Below are 17,830 nucleotides of genomic sequence, written 5' to 3'. Positions count from 1 at the left end.
ATGAAACTTGGCCTCCACAACATCCTGAATGAACTTATCGAAGCCCAGCGCGTATCTCAGCTGCAAAGACTTGCCCTCACCCCCACAGGCCGTCAGGTCCTTCATAATATAGGCCGAACCCCGCCCCCTGCTCGTCTTAACCTACAGCGCATCCCCCTTTCCATTCGGCAACAACTCAGAACAGCGCCCATACCCAGGCACATGCACCCCATTTACAACCGGGCGCGAAGAGAAGCTCGAGTACGCCACCTCGAGAAGCGTTACGGCAATGACCCGCAGACCCGTTACACGGACGTTGCGCATCCCTCCCCCAATTCTCCGGCTACGCTTGTCACCCTGGACAATTCTGGCAACACCCTTACTGCGGCAACTTACCGAAATATGCCTACACCCGAAGCCGAAGCCCTGGCCATCGCCCATGCCATTACTACACATCGAAGTCAGCCTTATCTCACCATCATTAGCGATTCACAGCAAGCCTGCCGCCTTTACCAGGCCGGTCTCGCCCCACAGCAAGCCTTACCCATGCTACGCTACCTACCTCCGGACCTAGAAGTGACCATTGTATGGACTCCTGGCCATGCCGGCCTGGTTGGGAATGAAGCGGCTCATGCCGCAGCCCGCGATCTGCACTACCGGGCACTCCCAACTTCAAGGACCGACACTGGTTGCTACCCTCCCACCACTGAAGACACGCTCCCTGCCCTTGATTCCACCTTCAGCGCCATACTGTCCCACTACAGGCACACACGAAGAATATACCCCCCGCCCCACCCCTCCCTCCCAACACACCACGCCACGCTTTATCGCCGCCTGCAAACTGAAACGTTCTATAATCACCCCATCCTACACCACATCTCGCCGTCCCTTTTCCCCTACAACTGCCCGCACTGTCACATACCTCTCACGACTTACCACCTTGTTTTCTCTTGTCCTCACAACCCTAACTCCATCCCATCCACCAACCCTGAGCAGTGGGAGTCCGAGCTGACCAGCTCAGCACCAGAGCGACAGCAAGCCCTGGTGCAACGAGCTCTGGACGCAGCTCGGACTTGCGGCCTCCTGGACTTGGGAGGCTGAGCACATCGTGGTGTGCACAATAAACGTTTATTCCTCCTCCTCCTCCGATCGTCTTGATATATTCCAGAGCTCTTTGTCTTTGTTCTCTAATGAATTGAAAACTGTTGTAGCTTAAGTGCCTTTATGTCATTTATGTGCCGTATTTCTGTTCCGTATTTATTTTATGCAAATCATCATCTTGCTTGTTTGTTTTTCACTTTTCCTGATTTTGTGTTGCTTGAATTTCTGTCGGTTTAAGTGTCAGTGCTTGTAACGCTGAACTTCGTTTTTCCATTTTGAAACTTCCTAACATTTTGTTACAAAACCTTTGTTTTATGTGTATAATCTATCTCCGTCATGTGCATTGAGTATTTGCTTGTGTATTTTCAATTTTTCACGTGCCTTCAACGTTTTGCTGGCCAGGTGTCATGGCTTCTAACACTAGGCTTCCTTTTTTTTTTTGCTGTTTTGCTGTTTTGCTTTCTGGGATCTCTGTAACTATTTTTACCTTATTGTTTCTTTCATATATATATGGTTTTCTGTGTTGTGTTGTCTTGATTTTAGTTTGTTTTTATGAATGCTTGTATATGGTGTACCAGTACCAAGACCCTAGGGTTGTTCCTGGGCACCAAAAATAAAGATTGATTGATTGATTGATTGATTGATTGATTGATTGATTGATTGATTGATTGATTGATTGATTGATTGATTGATTGATTGATTGATTGATTGATTGATTGATTGATTGATTGATTGATTATTATGTAGTGGTGCGGGGGGGGGGGTTAAATCAGTCCCGTGAACCAGCCTGCCTTTCATTACTAATATCATTTACTGGTAACAACAAAGCGCTTTACGCACTATACGTTTAATAAAAACGGCCTTTTCAAGTGCCATCCACTCACTTTAACTACATCGACTACAACATTTAGCTACATCCTTTAACTACATCGAACCACTAAAACCAACTAATGCGGGACAGCTAAAGGCAAAACAGCAGACGTTGGATCGTTCATTCCCACCTAGATCGCATAAACGGAACACCATTTTTATTTTGCTTTCTGAACTGGGAGGGTTCAATAATTGTTAAAGGATGTATATTTCAACAATTTCCGAGGCCACCTAATTAAACTTTATTCTTAAAGGTTTCTATTGTTCTTAGCACACTAGAAACCAAAGGAAGATTTTCGATTAATTTGTTTCTTTTTTTTGCGCTAGGAAGACGTAAGAATGTCTCAATTCCCTTTTAATTCGTCATTTTGTGCTACGGTGTAACAATTTTTGAACCCTCCCAGTTCAGAAAGCAAAATAAAAATGGTGTTCGGTTTATGCGACCTAGGTGGGAGTGAACGATCTAACGTCTGCTGTTTTGCGTTTAGCTGTCCCGCATTAGTTGGTTTTAGTGGTTCGATGTAGTTAAAGGACCATTAATACAGTGTCTGATAGCCCTGCTAATTGGAACCTTTGCTGTGGGATACAGTTATTCCCCTAAAAAGTAGCTATATGTATAATTATTTTTTCACTAAAGTAACCTCCCCCCTCCACCTACATTTTCCTTAAATTTCTTTACTTTTTGCATGTACTACGTTTCGTTGAACCTCCAGCGATAGCGAAATAACAAGCGCTGCCCTCTCGCTTGCTACTTCGTGCTGCGCATATCGGCGCGACTGCCTTTGTCCTGGAAGTCATTACGTGTTACCAAGCAAAGAAAAGGAAAAACCAGAAACGGGAAATATCTAGCCCTCACTCGATATGTATGGGACATCATTAAAATTTGCATAGATCCGAATGGAGCAGAGCCGTGGAATTGCTACGAGATACGCTTCGAGTGCCTACAGGAAGCTGAGTGCCTACTTTCTGTGTATTCTGATGCCGGATTGTATTGTGGTGCCGGATATTGTGATGCCAAAATATTGTGATGCCGGAAACAGGTAATTGCAAAATAAAAAGTTATACAGACGTCCCAAAGTCAATGACTGTACCGGAAACCCCGGTGAGTTTGTCACAGCGGCAGTAAATACAATAACAAACGCTATGGGGCTGTTATAAAATACACCACTAGTGACAATGGGAAACCTGGGGCCTGCTAAGGTATCAACTTGGGTGAGTGCCGGGGGAGGGGGGGGGGGGGGCAACGCAGACACGTGACACGACGCAGACCTTGTTGCTTTACTTAATTTCCCTAGCTCAAACAGTCGCATGAAAGACCGCAATTTTGGCCTTTCAGGTAAGGCCCAGAGGAAAGCAAATGACAAGAGCCATCACGGTCATCGACGAACAGTGGCTTCCCTGGAAACAGTGTTCTGCGCTGCTGGCGTGCCCCTGTTCTAATTACGTGCCATCACGTTTCTAACCCTTCTTCCGCCACTGGTAACGTACGGAGGTATCGCTGTAATAAAGCGCTCGGCACCTATTCTGAGGTTCTGGGTTTAAGCCCCGTACAAACTCTAATGTGCTTTTATTTATTCCTTGCTGGGGTGGACATTTTCTATACGTTACAGGACAACGACAACGACGGTTTTTCGCAGAATGTGGCACTTAAAAATCTGCAGCAATATGCCATGCTGTTGCATTGCCATGCTATTAGGACGTTTCGTTTGGTCGCGGGGTTGTCTGACCAAGGAGGTTTCCGACACCGTGCTTTTTCGTCGGTGCTGTTCTATACCGGTGCGTGGTAAAACGCCGAAGTATTTTAAATGCATACGATTCCTGCACGAATCAACGCGGAAGCGCTCCTGTGCGTCTGTAATGACTGCTGCGTCACGCTTTCACCGCACAAATATTGACATCTCCAAAATCCCTGTGGCTTTCATTTTCGTATAACGCTTACGTTGTCCCTGTAACGGTGTGCGGCTCGTTGTATAGCGCGGTTACGGATAAATGGGCACTTACGGAGGTACTTTACAAAGGCCCTACGGTCGTCATATATTCATATAATACCGCTTGTATTACCCCTAACAAACTGTGTTCCGGCAACGCATTTTTGTAACGTAGTGAAGCCGACTGTAAGAGTGCTTGGTATACGGTGAATCAAGATATTCATGGAATATTCGGAGGTATTTAACAAAAGACGCTAGGGTCCTCTTACGTTCATATCCGACTGCTTATATTGATTGCTCCATGAAAAAAAAAAAAGTACTTCCAGCAATGTACTTGTGCATAGTAGTGAAGGCAACTTTAGGGGCTGGGAGTATAACACTGCCAGCTGGGAGCCTTTGCGAGTTTTTCCTTCCCAGTGACTGGCCGAAAGAGACCGAGGAGGCAACAGGGAGAACACCGCACAAATCCACTTTCAACTGGGGAGCACTCACCGACAACCCTGAGGTAGACGGTGTAGTTGGCACGGCGGCCGTCAGGGAAGATGACGCGGCAGACGTAGGTCCCGCTGTCGGCGACGGCCACGCGGCCGATCTTCAGCAACGCCGGGTCACTGTGGACAGAGAAGTAGGAGCGGCTCTGCCAGTCGGCGCGGACCACGTGCTCGCCCAGCCAGACCCCGCCGCCGCCAGCGGCCTCGCCGTCCACCACGTAAACCGTCCGTCTCTCGGGAGGGTCTTCGAGGCGCGTCCACCGCAGCTCGGACACGGCCGGTGGCTCGTCCAGGCTGGCCGGCTTGGCCACGCTCCCCCCGCTTTGCGTCTGCAGCGGGCACGGAAGCGTCGTCTGCGCACCGTTGCGGGCGAGCACGCGAAGTGGACTCGTGGACTCGGCAGGGTCTGCGAGGGAGCAGTGCAGCGCCGGTTATAGGAAACTGACTACGCCCTCTGCACAGCACCGCGGCGAAGCTTTTCGCCATAAACTTTCTTGTCCTATCGAGCCATTGTTATTATGAGTGGCGTGCCATTTAACTCGTTAGTTCTCTCATAAGCTTGCTGTTACAACGGCAGCTGTCGCTGTGGAGACTGCTGTATTTTGGGTGGATTGCGTTCGGCGGATTGTTGATGTGCGTCCCAATGGGGTATCCCCCAGTGTGCGTGCGTGCGCGTACACACACACGCACACGCACACATGCACGCACACACACGCACGCATACGTATATAGAAGCAAACACGCAGTTAGCAACCGCTTAGTTTGTGTTTTTGTTTTGTTTCTTAAAGAAGAGAAGGACTTTAAAAGGCGCAGAATTCAAGCTATTAAGAAAATTAAAAACAGCGCTCCGCGGTCGTTTCTGCTCCGGAGTTGGTAAGCAGATGGGGCAGAAAAGTTCACCAATTGCAATACTTTTGCCCGCATGCGCGCCTATGCTTGAATGCCTGTGAAAGCTTGTGACGGCATGTGTGTCTGTGCCGGCGCGAGCCTCTATATGCCTCCTTGTCATAATAACGATTTATTCCTTCCCTTTTCTCGAGCATTGCCTTTTCTCTCATATTGCCGGCTCTGGGTCGAAAACTGGACTAACCACGCTTCTAAAGGTATCGCACGGCGTTCAACACACCATGAGCGGTTAACTTCGCACAGACCGCACATTACTTTTTGCTCGGACGTCCTTTACCTCCGGCTATATTAAATGACTTCGATCTACAGAAAACCTGCATTTCGTGTACGACAAGTCCGAGACTCTGAATAAGGAATTATTTCTTGCGTTCGTTTTCGAGTCTTCCACGTTCGAAATATGTGAAATAATAAGCGCAAAGTGGTTTCTTGGTAAATATTTGGTGCACGGGCTGGTGACGATTTGCTCATTCCGTTCAGTCATTCCGGTTTCTTTCACCAAATTTTATCAAGTTGGCACTTCCTCGTCACGTGCGTTATTGGAAAAAAGACGCATTATTAATTCTGATGCCAACAGCTTGAAAAGCCATCCTTATAGCTCTTCAGTCTGCCTTCCGGTTACCTCCGTAGCCCGAGCCATACACAGCCAAGTGTTAGCAGCATCGTGACTCCCTTCATCCACTTGATCTTCCGCCATCCGGTCTGCTAACACGTGTAAGTGAAACTGGTCCTTGCAAAAACAAGCGTAAATTCGAGCTTAATGAGTTAAACCGTGTCCTCCCCGGCGAATTGTATTTCTCCGCAAAATACCCCGGGCGTGGCCCTACACAAATACTCCCGTCCTTACCGCTGCCCCTAAAATAGCGCACCTAATAAAGAAGTAGGTAAACTGCTTGCTGAGGCAACCATAGCCTTTCATAGAATCGCCATTCATTTCCCCGCCTAGGTGACACCGTCCCGCATCAAAGACACCAACAATCCCCACTCATCGCTAAGCCTGGTAGCCCTCAAAAGGCTGGAGCGGGAAACGAGAGACGTCTCTTCGTACGATCTATAGTGACCTTAGACAAAAGTGGTGTCCCTTGTTAAGGAATGTGGCACTCTCCTTGGTTGACGAAAGAAGTTTTTCGGCTCCGGGTTGGGGCTGGAGCAGTTTAATTAAGTAGTTAATGACCCTATACACGCATTGCGCGAAGGGCACAAAGCGGGTGAAGCAAGGCCAACTTCGAACAACCGAGACGGTGTACATGCTGGGGCTGTTTTTACGCGGTGCAGCAAAGAGGCTCCGGCTCTTCTCACGCCATCCGTCCCGGCACCTTTGCTTATACTGCTGAAGATGTTCCAGTACTCAAGCATTATTTCTTATGTCCGGAAGTGTGAAGCAGTTGCTTTTCGTGTGAGAAGCAAGCAGCAACAACGAAAAAAGAAATAAAACCGACCACGACACCACAATTGAAGCAGCGATTTCTTTGCCTTCATACGATGTACTCATCTCGCTCAGGCTATTATTTATAGGCACCGCTTCAGCACATAACGCCGAAAATCATGTCGTCCAACATGCACGCGCAAACACACGGGCGCACGCACACGCGCACACGCACGCACGCTCGCCTACACCTCCCCCCCCCCCCCCCCACACACACACACACGCAAGCACACACACTCACACGCAGGCCCACACTCCCACACAAAAATAGACCGTTTCAGAGAGTGGAAGCAGACCAGCGGGCATCTCAAAGCACCAGCCACAAAATCTGTTACGCGGCGTACTTTGAGGACAGTGGTTCAAAGAAGGCGGATCACGATTTCATCTCTAAGGCGATTGGCACCGGGGAGAACTTGGCAGCGGACAACCAGAAAGAATAAGATGAATGGAGCGGGAAAGTGGGCTGGTGCACTTTGGGCAAAACAAGAACGAAATGGGGGGCCCGTTGATTCGTCGATAGAGAAAATGTAGAAGGGGGAGAGCCTGAGCAAACGGAGTGAATAGATTTCAAAAAGGTTAAGAAGTGTCGGCGGTGACGCCGGAAAAAGGTAGAAACTGCCCGTTCAGATCTGAGGGCTTCCACGTCGGAAAAAGTTTAGCTCCTTGATCTAGCCGCTAAACCAACATCTACCCTGGACAGTGGAGTGAAAAGTAAAACAAGAGCAAGAAAAGGAATCAAGAGAGAACATTTAAACAAGAAATCACAGGACAAAAAGAAAGTGAAAGTTTCGGCACCGTTTGGGAATCGCGAGCTAAGGACGATGGGATTCTTTCAGTTCTGTTACCTCCCGTGCACGCGATAAAAAAAATGGCAAGAAAATTTGCACAATACCAACTAAACGATCAAGTCGGCCAACCAATCAAACGAGTCGCCGCAGGGGACCGGCTGATTCGTGCGAGATACCCGCCGCGGTGGCTCAGTGGATAAGGCGGGGTGCTGCTGGGTCCAAGGACGCGGGTTCCATACCGGCCGCGGTTCGATCCCCGCTCCTTCCATCAGTCTTATTCTTCTCATTTACTAGCAAGATGCCGCCCTTTGGATTTCGGCGGAGAGCGACACACAAAATCAACACCCGACTAAGAAACTAGAAGAGTCACAATGCGCAGTCAGGGCATGGCGACGACCATTTCATTCCTTCTCCATTCGAGGAATTGTCATTGCCAGCAATTTCATTCCATTTCGTTTAACTCCTCGTAGTGCAAAGCCTCAGGCCATTTGAATTTTTCTATAATGACCCACCTCTCCTTCCCCCCGCCCCCCCCCCCCCCACCTCGCCCCTACTCAAACCCCGCTTCTGCGATCCCATCCACATTTTTTATACTATCGCGTGAAATGTCTTTAGCAAATGTAACTCCATATTGATGAAAACAAAAGCTGGCGTCGTTGTAGGTAAAAAGGGCAGAGATAAGCTAAACAAATTAAAACATTCTGTTTTTATTCCCAAACAAAAACTGAACGAATGCTGTTTAACGTGATACTTCAAGACAGTTCACCTTGCTGCAAGATTTTCCTTCAGCTCGAAGCAGTTTCTTGTAATAAGATCACCTCGTTCCTTGTCTTCTCGTTTAGAATTTCTATGATTGCATCTTTTTCTTGTGCACATTAAATCTTTGTATCTCTGAATATTGCGCGTTTATCTTGAATACAAATGATTTTTATCAAGCCACACATTCTTATTTTTGCACCCAGATAACTTGTTTGTTTTAGCATGTTTATTCTCCGCCCTCTTGACTTCCAGTGTGCTTAATGATTCACTGCTTCCTGTGTTTTGTTTTCTTGCTGAGTGCTTCTATACATTTCCTCTTTGAAGAAGAAAGAACACCGACCACAAGTTATTTCGAGTTTAAAAGAAATTAACCGAAACGTTAATTTCTTTTAAACTCGAAATAGCTTGTGGTCGGCGTCCTGGGGCCGAATTCTCTAAAAAACGGGCGTCGTTTTGAAACGACGGGGTAGCGCCATGCAAATGCATGTGTTCTGGGTTTGGGGCCGTCGCTTTGGGGTGTTTGCACACGGACTGAGCGGCAGAAAAGCGCTGTGGCAAGGGCGCGAAGCGACGCCTACTTCCCCCCGTCGTTTCGCTCGTAGCTTCGTGCCCTTGCCACACTGCTTTTCTGCGGCTCAGTCCCTGTGCAAACACCCCAAAGCGACGGCCCCAACCCCAGAACACATGCATTTGCATGGAGCTACCCCGTCGTTTCAAAACGACGCCCCGTCGTTTTATAGCGTCCTCGATAAACACGCACCGGTGTTGCCCCCAAAACCGGCGCGGTGCACAGTGCCCCACGACGGTGCGTACCGGCACGGAGCGTTGATCGAGGACAAACGGGGCGGTTCTACCCAGGCGCCATCTCTTAATCTAAGAAATCAACTCATAAAAACGTTCACAAGTAACAATACAGCACTGTAATGAGACACAGCGCTATTTGAAAGTGGTATTTATTGAAGGCCAATGATTATATGTACACACAACTTAAATCCGTCACACATGCGGAACAACCTACCGCCACCGCATCCACTAAACAGCTACATACAAGCGATACAAGCTGCTTCTAATCTTCGTTTGAGCCATAATGCGAGTGCCTGTTTTGTTCCGCCCTTCCGTTACAGCAAAACAAGTAGGTCTTCATCGTCTAGGCACTCCGGTAACAGTTCATGATAATTCGATCGAACGAAACGAATGTCAATACCCAACTTTCTGGCAATGCATGCAGCCGTCTTTGAAGTACACAAAGTTCGCGTCCTCATTTACAATCACTGGCCGTTGTTACCGCCCGTTAGGAGACTGCCGCATCGTTGCCCGATGAATTCACAAGCACGCCATCCTTGTCAGCAACAATACACAGCTCCGTCCACCTTTACACGAGTGTTGCGATGCGCCGTCGCTGCAGCAGACGGCGGAGGAAGCTCCTTCGCCGGCATCGTCCGCGATGCATCTCGGGACTGCACGCCGGCGCACCGTCGACTCTCTCGGTGCGCGGCGGTGCAACCAAAAATTGCCCCGCGACGGTGCACCCCGGTTTATCGAGGACGGACGGTGCACACCGGTGCGGTTTATCGAGGATGAAAAGGCGCACCGGTGTGCCCCGGTGTGCACCGGTGCGGTTAATCGAGGATGCTATTAGAGAATTCGGCCCCTGGTCTTTCTTTTTCGAAATGCATCCCGACCAGACGGGCTTCCCTCATACCTTTGACTTCAAACATCTTTTCTTTGTTTTCCTCCTAGGTTACTGCAGCTTTACATCATATTTAACGGCTTGCTTCTACTTTTGTATATATTCAAAGTTCTTTGCCCCGTTTGAGTGGGTAGGACCATGTAATGATGCCAGCGCCGATGCACCCCGTCTTGACGATGACCCCCCTCCCTTCTCATGGCCTTGCTGGGTCTCCCCATCCGGTGGCGGGATGTTGGGGCGGCCTCCGCCGACGCCGGCCAGTCGCAACCCTTTGTATGGGCCTCGCCGGCGGCTTTTACGCGGCGTCGGGGGAGGCTTTCCTTTCATCCTGACCTTCGGGGACGGCCAGGGGGGGAGCGGAGGTCAAGATCCTCTTTGGCATGTGCACTGCTGTGGGGGAGGCGGCATTGCTCGCGCCCTGCTCGCGCATGCTTCGACGAGTTTGTTCGGAGCTGCGGCCCAGAGCGGTCGCACCAAGGCTTGCTCCCGTGGTGGTTTCTGGCCGCCAGAGCCCCACGAATTTCTCGCCAACCGTGCGGCGGTTCGGCACACTTTTGGCCTCCGGGCCCCCATCAGGGATCGCGCCGCGATACCCCCTTTTGTGCGCTGCGGCGCCTTTTATTTGTAATTCAGTTTTCGTTTTATCTTGTGCTATGTTTCGTCGTATCCTGTAAATAAGTGTAAATAGACTTTTTCTTCATCATCTACCTCTTGCGTCATCGTCATCGGCTACTTTCACCCATCCACGGCGACACCAACCACATTCTTCTACGAATCAAATTTTACTGACCAAGTATAAGAGCTTCGTGCGCTTTTCATTCGTACGCCCCTTAAACTAATTCCCTGTAAGGGTCATGTAGGAATGTCGAATAGGTAAAGTAAATACTTAACAATGAAGAAAGCCGCCCAAGTTCGTGCGTAAATGCCTCATACGCCGTTATTTATTTATTTATTTATTCATTTAGTTATTTGTTTAAATATTTATTTATTTATTTATTTATTTATTTATTTATTTATTTATTTAAATATACTGCAGCCCTTGTGGGGCTATAGCAGGCGTGGGAGAGAATGTACAACGTTTCTATGCATGCCCGGGAGTGCAGCAGTCGTACATAAAACGAATTAACCAAAAAAGTACAAAAATGTACACAGACATATGCTCGCATAGCAATACAGACGGTATGCGTATGAGATGAGCACAACTGTGCTCATCTGTTCCACGCTGGTGAGCCAGCGTGTTCACTGACCACTCGAACTGTGGGAGCCGTTCGGAAGGCTGCCTTTCGCAGGCTGGCGACACACTTCCGGCTTGAACGCATAAATCTACGGCGGCGGACGCGCGGTGCGTACGTAGCGGGTTGGCAGAGCGATGACGCTGCAGGCGGAACGATGACGCAGCCCCAGCGTAGGGCAGCGCGAGGAGCGTCACCTCAGCGTTTGCTTCACGGCCAGTAGTGCCAACAGCGATCTTCTTGGCACAAGCCGCCGCTGCAGCATGGGCAGTCAGAAAGGCGATCAAGAACAAAAGGGGCCGTGTCGGTGCGACCGCGCACGCTCACATTGTAGCTGATTGTGACGTTCCTATCTGCACAATGAATTTACGACCAAGCAGAGAGGCGCAGATGTTCGAGTTGTCTGAGTTTAAAAGCGTACTTGCGCCTCTTTTTTTATTGCGTAGCATTTCTCTGAGTAGCATTTCTTTGCGTATCTCCGTCGCCCGGTCCGCAGGAAAAGATAACTTTATTAAACGAATTGAACAGGTCTCTGTGAAAAAGGTATCGAAATAATAATCACTAAAAAATTAGATTGGCATTTACGCCAGAACAGCGACAGCATTCTATTGGAGTAGCGCTAAGTGCGGGGCAGAATGTTGGCACTCAAGCTATAGAACTATTAGGTGAAAAAGAAAAACATCACAGGAAAGAAGCAAGAGAGAGAAATAGAAAGAGAGAGAGAGAGAGAGAGAGAAGGGAGAGAGAGAAGGGAGAGAGGAGAGAGAGAGAGAACATTTTAGTGAAAAATTTGCAGTGCGCAACGAAAGAGGGATCATGACAAAGCAAACGAGCAAAATTTGCACAAGTACGCAAACCATATGCTATGTAACTAATCGCTCCCGAGCACACACAGTGAAAGGCTAACACACAATCTCCGAGTTACCAAGATGCGAGGGTTGTTCGATAATTACGATAACCATAACATTTCCACGCTTTTTTTTTCAAAGCCATTCATTATATGTCTCACCATCAGAACAACTGATTGATTGATTGTCTATAGGGTTACCGCGCCGACGCAACGCAGGCGATGAGGCGTGCCGTAGTGGAGGGCTCCAGATTAATTTTGAACACCTGGGGATCTTTAACGTGCGCCGAAATCTCGTACACACGGGCGTTTTTGCTTTTCGTTTCCATCAGAAAAGCGGCCGCCGCGGCCGGGAATCGAACTCGCGACCTCGTGCTCAGCAGCGCAACGCCTTAGCCGCTGAGCCACCGCGGCGGGTACACACAGCAACTGAAGGCCACGAACTCGTGACTTTTTTTAAGCGAAGCTTTATAGGCCGCACTGATGGCGACCATCCCGTCACCAAAACGCACTTCAGGAAAGCCAACTTTACACAATTGGTTTCACAAAACGCACATCACGCGCCTCAAGAAAAAACCCGGCCATCTCCACTAACTTGAAACCTGGGAAGGAGCGAAGCATGCAGTGTATCAGTGTATTCTAAGTCTTTGTCTTGCCACACGGCGCGCGCTGATTGGGCGCCGGAGAAACTCCGGTGGAAGGAGCAATTGCGTGCTTGTTGAGGCGGTGGCGCCCTCTCTTGCGTTGAACCGGAGTTAAGCAATATGCATGCCCCATCTGCCCCAGCTTGAGGTAGTGGCAGGGGTCAACGCGAGTGCCTATTCTCGCTTCGACCGACCACCCGACCCGATCAAACCTAGCGTCGAGAGCCGGTGGGTACCTGAGTGTAACACAAATTGTAACCCGTCTATAAATAGCTTCTGCTTGTGGTTGACGATTGCTGCAGCGGACAGGGAGCGTTCCACGAATATTGAAACCATGTTAGTTTATTTTGAACCGGTTTTATCCATTATACACTGTGTTTTTTTTTAATACGCGTTACGTTCCAGCGCGAGGCGTTGGAAAACGAGTGTCCCGATGTTTTAGTACCGTGACTACAGGAGGTGACAACAGGAGACGCCGACAGGCCGAGCCCCAAATGTGCTTCGCCCCTAAAAAGTCCAGGGAAGCTTGCAGTCACGTGTGAATGGCGAAGCTGTTATAGGTGAGCACTGGCGGACACATAGTAAAGTTTCAGCAGCATTGTTCGTTTGCATAGTTGCGGTGCTAGTAATCGTCGTCACAGTAGCGGTCCCAGGGATTGGTTTTGGGGGGGGGCGAATTTTTTTTTTGAGGAGGGGGGGGGGAATAAAAAACTACTCCCCTCCTTGCGCCAATTCTGCGGAGGAGGTGATAACCATGCAGGCGTGTGCGCGTAATGTGGTGTAACCCGCTTGCGCACAAGTCACCGTGATTTGTGTTAGCGACACAGTGCTTTTTGGCGCCCCTTATCCTTAGGTGGTGCAACGGCTGGCTCGAGCCCGCATTTCTGACGTTCACAACACGTTTGCGGCCTCGCACAAGTGGGATTTAACCTCGCGCAACCGGAAGGCATAAAAAAAAAAGATGCTGAGGACCTCTTTGGGGGGGGGGGGGGAGGGGGGGGGAGGGGGGGGGGCGATCGCCCCCTTCGCCCCCCCCTTGGGACCTCCACTGCGTCGTCATATGCATGGAACGGGTCGTCGTCTTCTTCGCGGCGAGTGGTGGATGGATGCAAAGCCATCCTCAGCATTGTAGACCTCCCCAGTTCTTCGTCAGTGACCCGAGGCAGCGGTGGCGGGATCTGCAAGTGGTCTCGGGAAGGACTGGCGCACTCGTTTATATCGATGTCTCCAGTCATCCATAGCGACTCCTAGAGAATGCCACCCTCCACGCTACTCTAGAGAGGTCACAGCGCTAGAGAGGTCACGCCACGCTGAAGAGGTCACCGCGGCGGCCGCGGTGACCTCTCCTCAGTAGGGTGTCTTTTAGACGACGTTGCGCGCGAGTGCTCTTCTACGGTACCGACCGCATGCGTTTAACGGCACGAGGACGAAAGTACGAGGGGCGTACGCTATGCCGGGTCTTTCTCGTTCCGAGCAAGTGTTGCCACGATTACGGTGAGCGCTGGAGTATTTTTTCTTTTCTAAAGCCACTATGCGAGCCGCCGCGAGGCACGCGCTCACGAACGCTCGGCATTTTCTTGGAATTTTTTTCCTGCAACGGCGAACTTATGGCCAGCAACAACAGCTCCGCTGTTAAATCGAACCTGGGTCCCTCGCGGTATGAACACGACGTCTATCCGACTCCGCCATTCAGACACGGTCGAAGGCTTTTTTTTTTTTTTAGTTTGACCTTGACTGAAGTTGCATGGGAGAAAGTTTCTCGCTTTAACCATCTTTTTCTTGAGTAAGGGACTTTAATTTATGTACTCAACTAAGCCAAGGAATGCGCAAGTGATTCTCGCGCAATAAAATTGGGTTTGTTTTAACCACTACTAAAATGAATAGTAGGAGGAAAACGCCTTGAAATCTGTCTTAGATCAAATGTGAAGGCCTGTGGGGAGCAGGTTGGAAGCACATTGGAGTTTCGCAACATTGTAAGTTAAAATCATCCAGAGCCTCAACTTAGTACGCGTGGTACAGACAAAATGCTTCTGCAAGGTTATCGAGAAACGAACGCCTGGGCGTGCGGCCGCCTGTTCGTGGTGCCTGGTCCGTGTTAATAAGGGAGACAAAATACCCTGGCTTCCTTTTTTGACTTCGTCTTATGAAGCGTAAGCGAAACTTACATGCACTTATCTCTTACAGCAAAAGCCGAAGTAATTTTCGGAAAACGGGCACCGCCGTCACTTTTCTTTGCAATACCTTAATAACTCAGAACCTCTTTTTACATTTTGTTATTTGAAAATTTTCTGGAAAGAAAAGTGTGGAAGAAAGACAATCGCGATTTTCAAATGGTGAACACCATATACACCCACACACACCCACACACACACACACACACACATATATATATATATATATATATATATATATATATATATATATATATATATATATATATATATATATATATATATATATATATATATATATATACACACACGGCCAGGCTCCCGTTATACTCAAGACAGCGTATACTTTCCAGATGACCTTTTTTTTCAGAATTCTTTTAATATTTTGTCTTAAGCGTGTTGGAGGATGCTGCTCAGTTCAATACAGCAACAGACACGGCTAGCCCTTTTTTAAGTTTTCTGAACCGAACTGGTCATTTACAAAATACATCGCCAATGTTTTATAACGCTAAAATAAGGGAATCGCACTTCCAATAACGCCTACATTCTGGGTGGACAAATTTTAGGACGCGTATTTCGATTCACAAACGAGCTTCACTGTGTTTATCATGAAAAAGCCGGTTCTATTCCCTGTCACAGCGGCTGTTTTGGTGATGGAGAACAAGCAACAACGCGCGTGTGTATACGCCATTTCGGCGCACGTTGAACCTGTAGCTACGGCGCCTGAAGCCCTAGCTTTTCAAGCTACAGTGTGCTTGTTCAAAAAGCGCGCCAGCCTTACGCAATGGTTGCACCCAATTTCGTTAATATTGTTAAAAGAGGACAAAGAAGCGAGCATTGAAACATGACCCCCTGGTTACAGCCGCCTAAGACGAAGAAGCTGCGTGAGGGCGAAGCCTGCGCGGGCTCTCTCGTGGCAGCTTTGTAAATTAAGTCGATAGATCGCTCATCATCTTTAAACATAGTTCGTCTCATCTGTTCTGCCGCCACGTAATAATATTAATTTACTCCAAATCTAATAACCGAAGCCAGGTTTGTTTAAATATTGATAAAGTGGCTATTACTATCTTGCATAACGTGTACATACCATCCCTTAGAAAAACCGCACCCAGCTTGCTCTCATATAGTTAAAAAATACCATTTTAAAGTTAAAAAGCACACAATGCATCTGCAGAAATCCGGTGACAAAAATACAAATTCCTGGGGCAGTTACGCTGTGCGTAGACGCCCACGACGCCGACTGCGAGTATCACATTTTACTGTTTTTCCCCACCTTTTCGTAATGTCGGAGGCAGAGATTTCAATAAATAAAGATAGTTTTTTTAAATACGCTTACTTGCTTGTGAACACATTAAATTGAGAAAATTTTAGGGCATGTCAAAGTTAATTTCGCAAGGTTGCCAGGCTTCAGGGACCGACTGCATTCCTGTACAGTATCTTCGGATGGGACGTTGGAGCACGCGCTGCTACGGCTGATTGCTTGCCATTGGTGAAGCCGGTTTCTGTTTAGTGGAATCGAGGAACGCTGCTTTGCGAAAGCCATTGCATTTTTGTCTCACGCATGGGACGAACAATTGCGTGGTGAGCCAATATTCAGCGTCTGGCGATCCCATTACACGACGGAACACAAAAGCCCCTCTCGAACATTTTTATAAAGAAAAATAGAACAAAAGTGGGACGGTGGCTAATTTTCTCATTGAAGTTTCCGACGAGAGCAATAGCGAATCATTCCCTAAACAGAATTTTTTCGGGGATCCGATATTGCCGGACGACGTTCAATAAAGACTGCGTGAGCCTTTCCTTTTAATTAAAAGACCACAGTGACTCTTCATTAGGTAAAATTGAAAAGGTCACGATGGTATATTCACAGCAGCGGTGGGATCGAAATGCATATATCACATACAACTTTCAATTTAATGATTTAACTTTATTTTGAGCAGTATCAATTTAATGGTGCCTTGCAGTCTTATGAAAACTGAGTTATCTTGTCATGAGAAGCTCTCTTACCACTCTTCCTGCATTTTCAACGTTTTTAAACTCAATAAAAGCAAGACTGAAGCGTTATCATTGAAGTGCGGGTGGTTATCGAACAAGGACCCCATTCTCACGCCACTTGCTGCTTGCGTGGAAGTTAAGGATTACGCAAATGATAGCCCTACTTGAAAGCTAGAATCCACACAAACCAGTAATAACAAATGGCAGTGCTTAAAATGAAATAAGGCCTGCGTATACTTGCATCCTAGGACGCGTTAAACAATCGCGACCGCTTCAGATTCCTCTTCAAGATGCCCGCCACGGCTTAAGCTCCCTTTGGCACGTAAACTTCCTGATTTGAATTTGAATCCCGTTTATCCTATTTGAAGGCACGGCGGTCCCAGAAAAGGTCCTCCCGTCTGTAACTTTTTCTTTCATAAGCAAAGAATAGGTGCTGTGTAAGAGGCGTCGTATGAATTAACCAAGTTCGAGCCTTTTACGAACAAATCGTCTCATTTGACAAATATCTAAGAAGGTAATACAATAGGGATGCATCGAGAGCCAATTGAGTGTATATTCGTCCCCAATCTAGCACTATGAATTCTTAATTGTTGGGCTTCGGTGCTGTATTTAAGCGCCACTCTGTTGTACCGCACTGAAGTTATCTAGGCGACGGGCGACGTGATGGGATGCGACAGCTCCCGACGTAAAAGCTGATGTAACTTACATCAAGAAAACTCTTTCAAGAACGTTTACTGAGAACACATCACAATGAAGGGCCAGACACATGTGCGGAGAGGGGCGCGGAATCGCACGCGTTTTCCATCTCTTGAAACGGGTCCGGCGGCGATCAAGAGCACGCATTAAGGCTACAGGACCGGTTTCGGGGAGGAAAAAATCACGTGCGAAAACATGGCCCTTAAGGCTACTAGCCCACCGATTAGTCCCATTAATATACGTAAGTTCTCTTCGTTTCCTCGTGCAAGTTCTTAGTGGAATAAGTTACCTGAACAAACAGTGAACTCGG

General features: G+C 48.2%; 1 protein-coding gene across 1 annotated transcript in view; it reads right to left on the bottom strand.

The window, feature by feature from the left end:
- LOC144173815 (nephrin-like) overlaps positions 1-17,830 on the bottom strand; it is a 154,415-nt gene that overhangs the window by 80,350 nt on the left and 56,235 nt on the right. The window contains exon 2 of the mRNA XM_077702071.1: positions 4,371-4,775. Coding sequence (XP_077558197.1) covers positions 4,371-4,775 — 405 coding nt within the window. The remainder of the gene's footprint in view (positions 1-4,370; positions 4,776-17,830) is intronic.

Source organism: Haemaphysalis longicornis, unplaced genomic scaffold (assembly GCF_048455015.1).
Source record: "Haemaphysalis longicornis isolate Haplotype H1 unplaced genomic scaffold, Haemaphysalis longicornis Haplotype H1 scaffold_3, whole genome shotgun sequence".
NCBI lineage: Eukaryota > Metazoa > Arthropoda > Arachnida > Ixodida > Ixodidae > Haemaphysalis > Haemaphysalis longicornis.
This window is presented reverse-complemented; position numbering and strand designations above follow the sequence as displayed.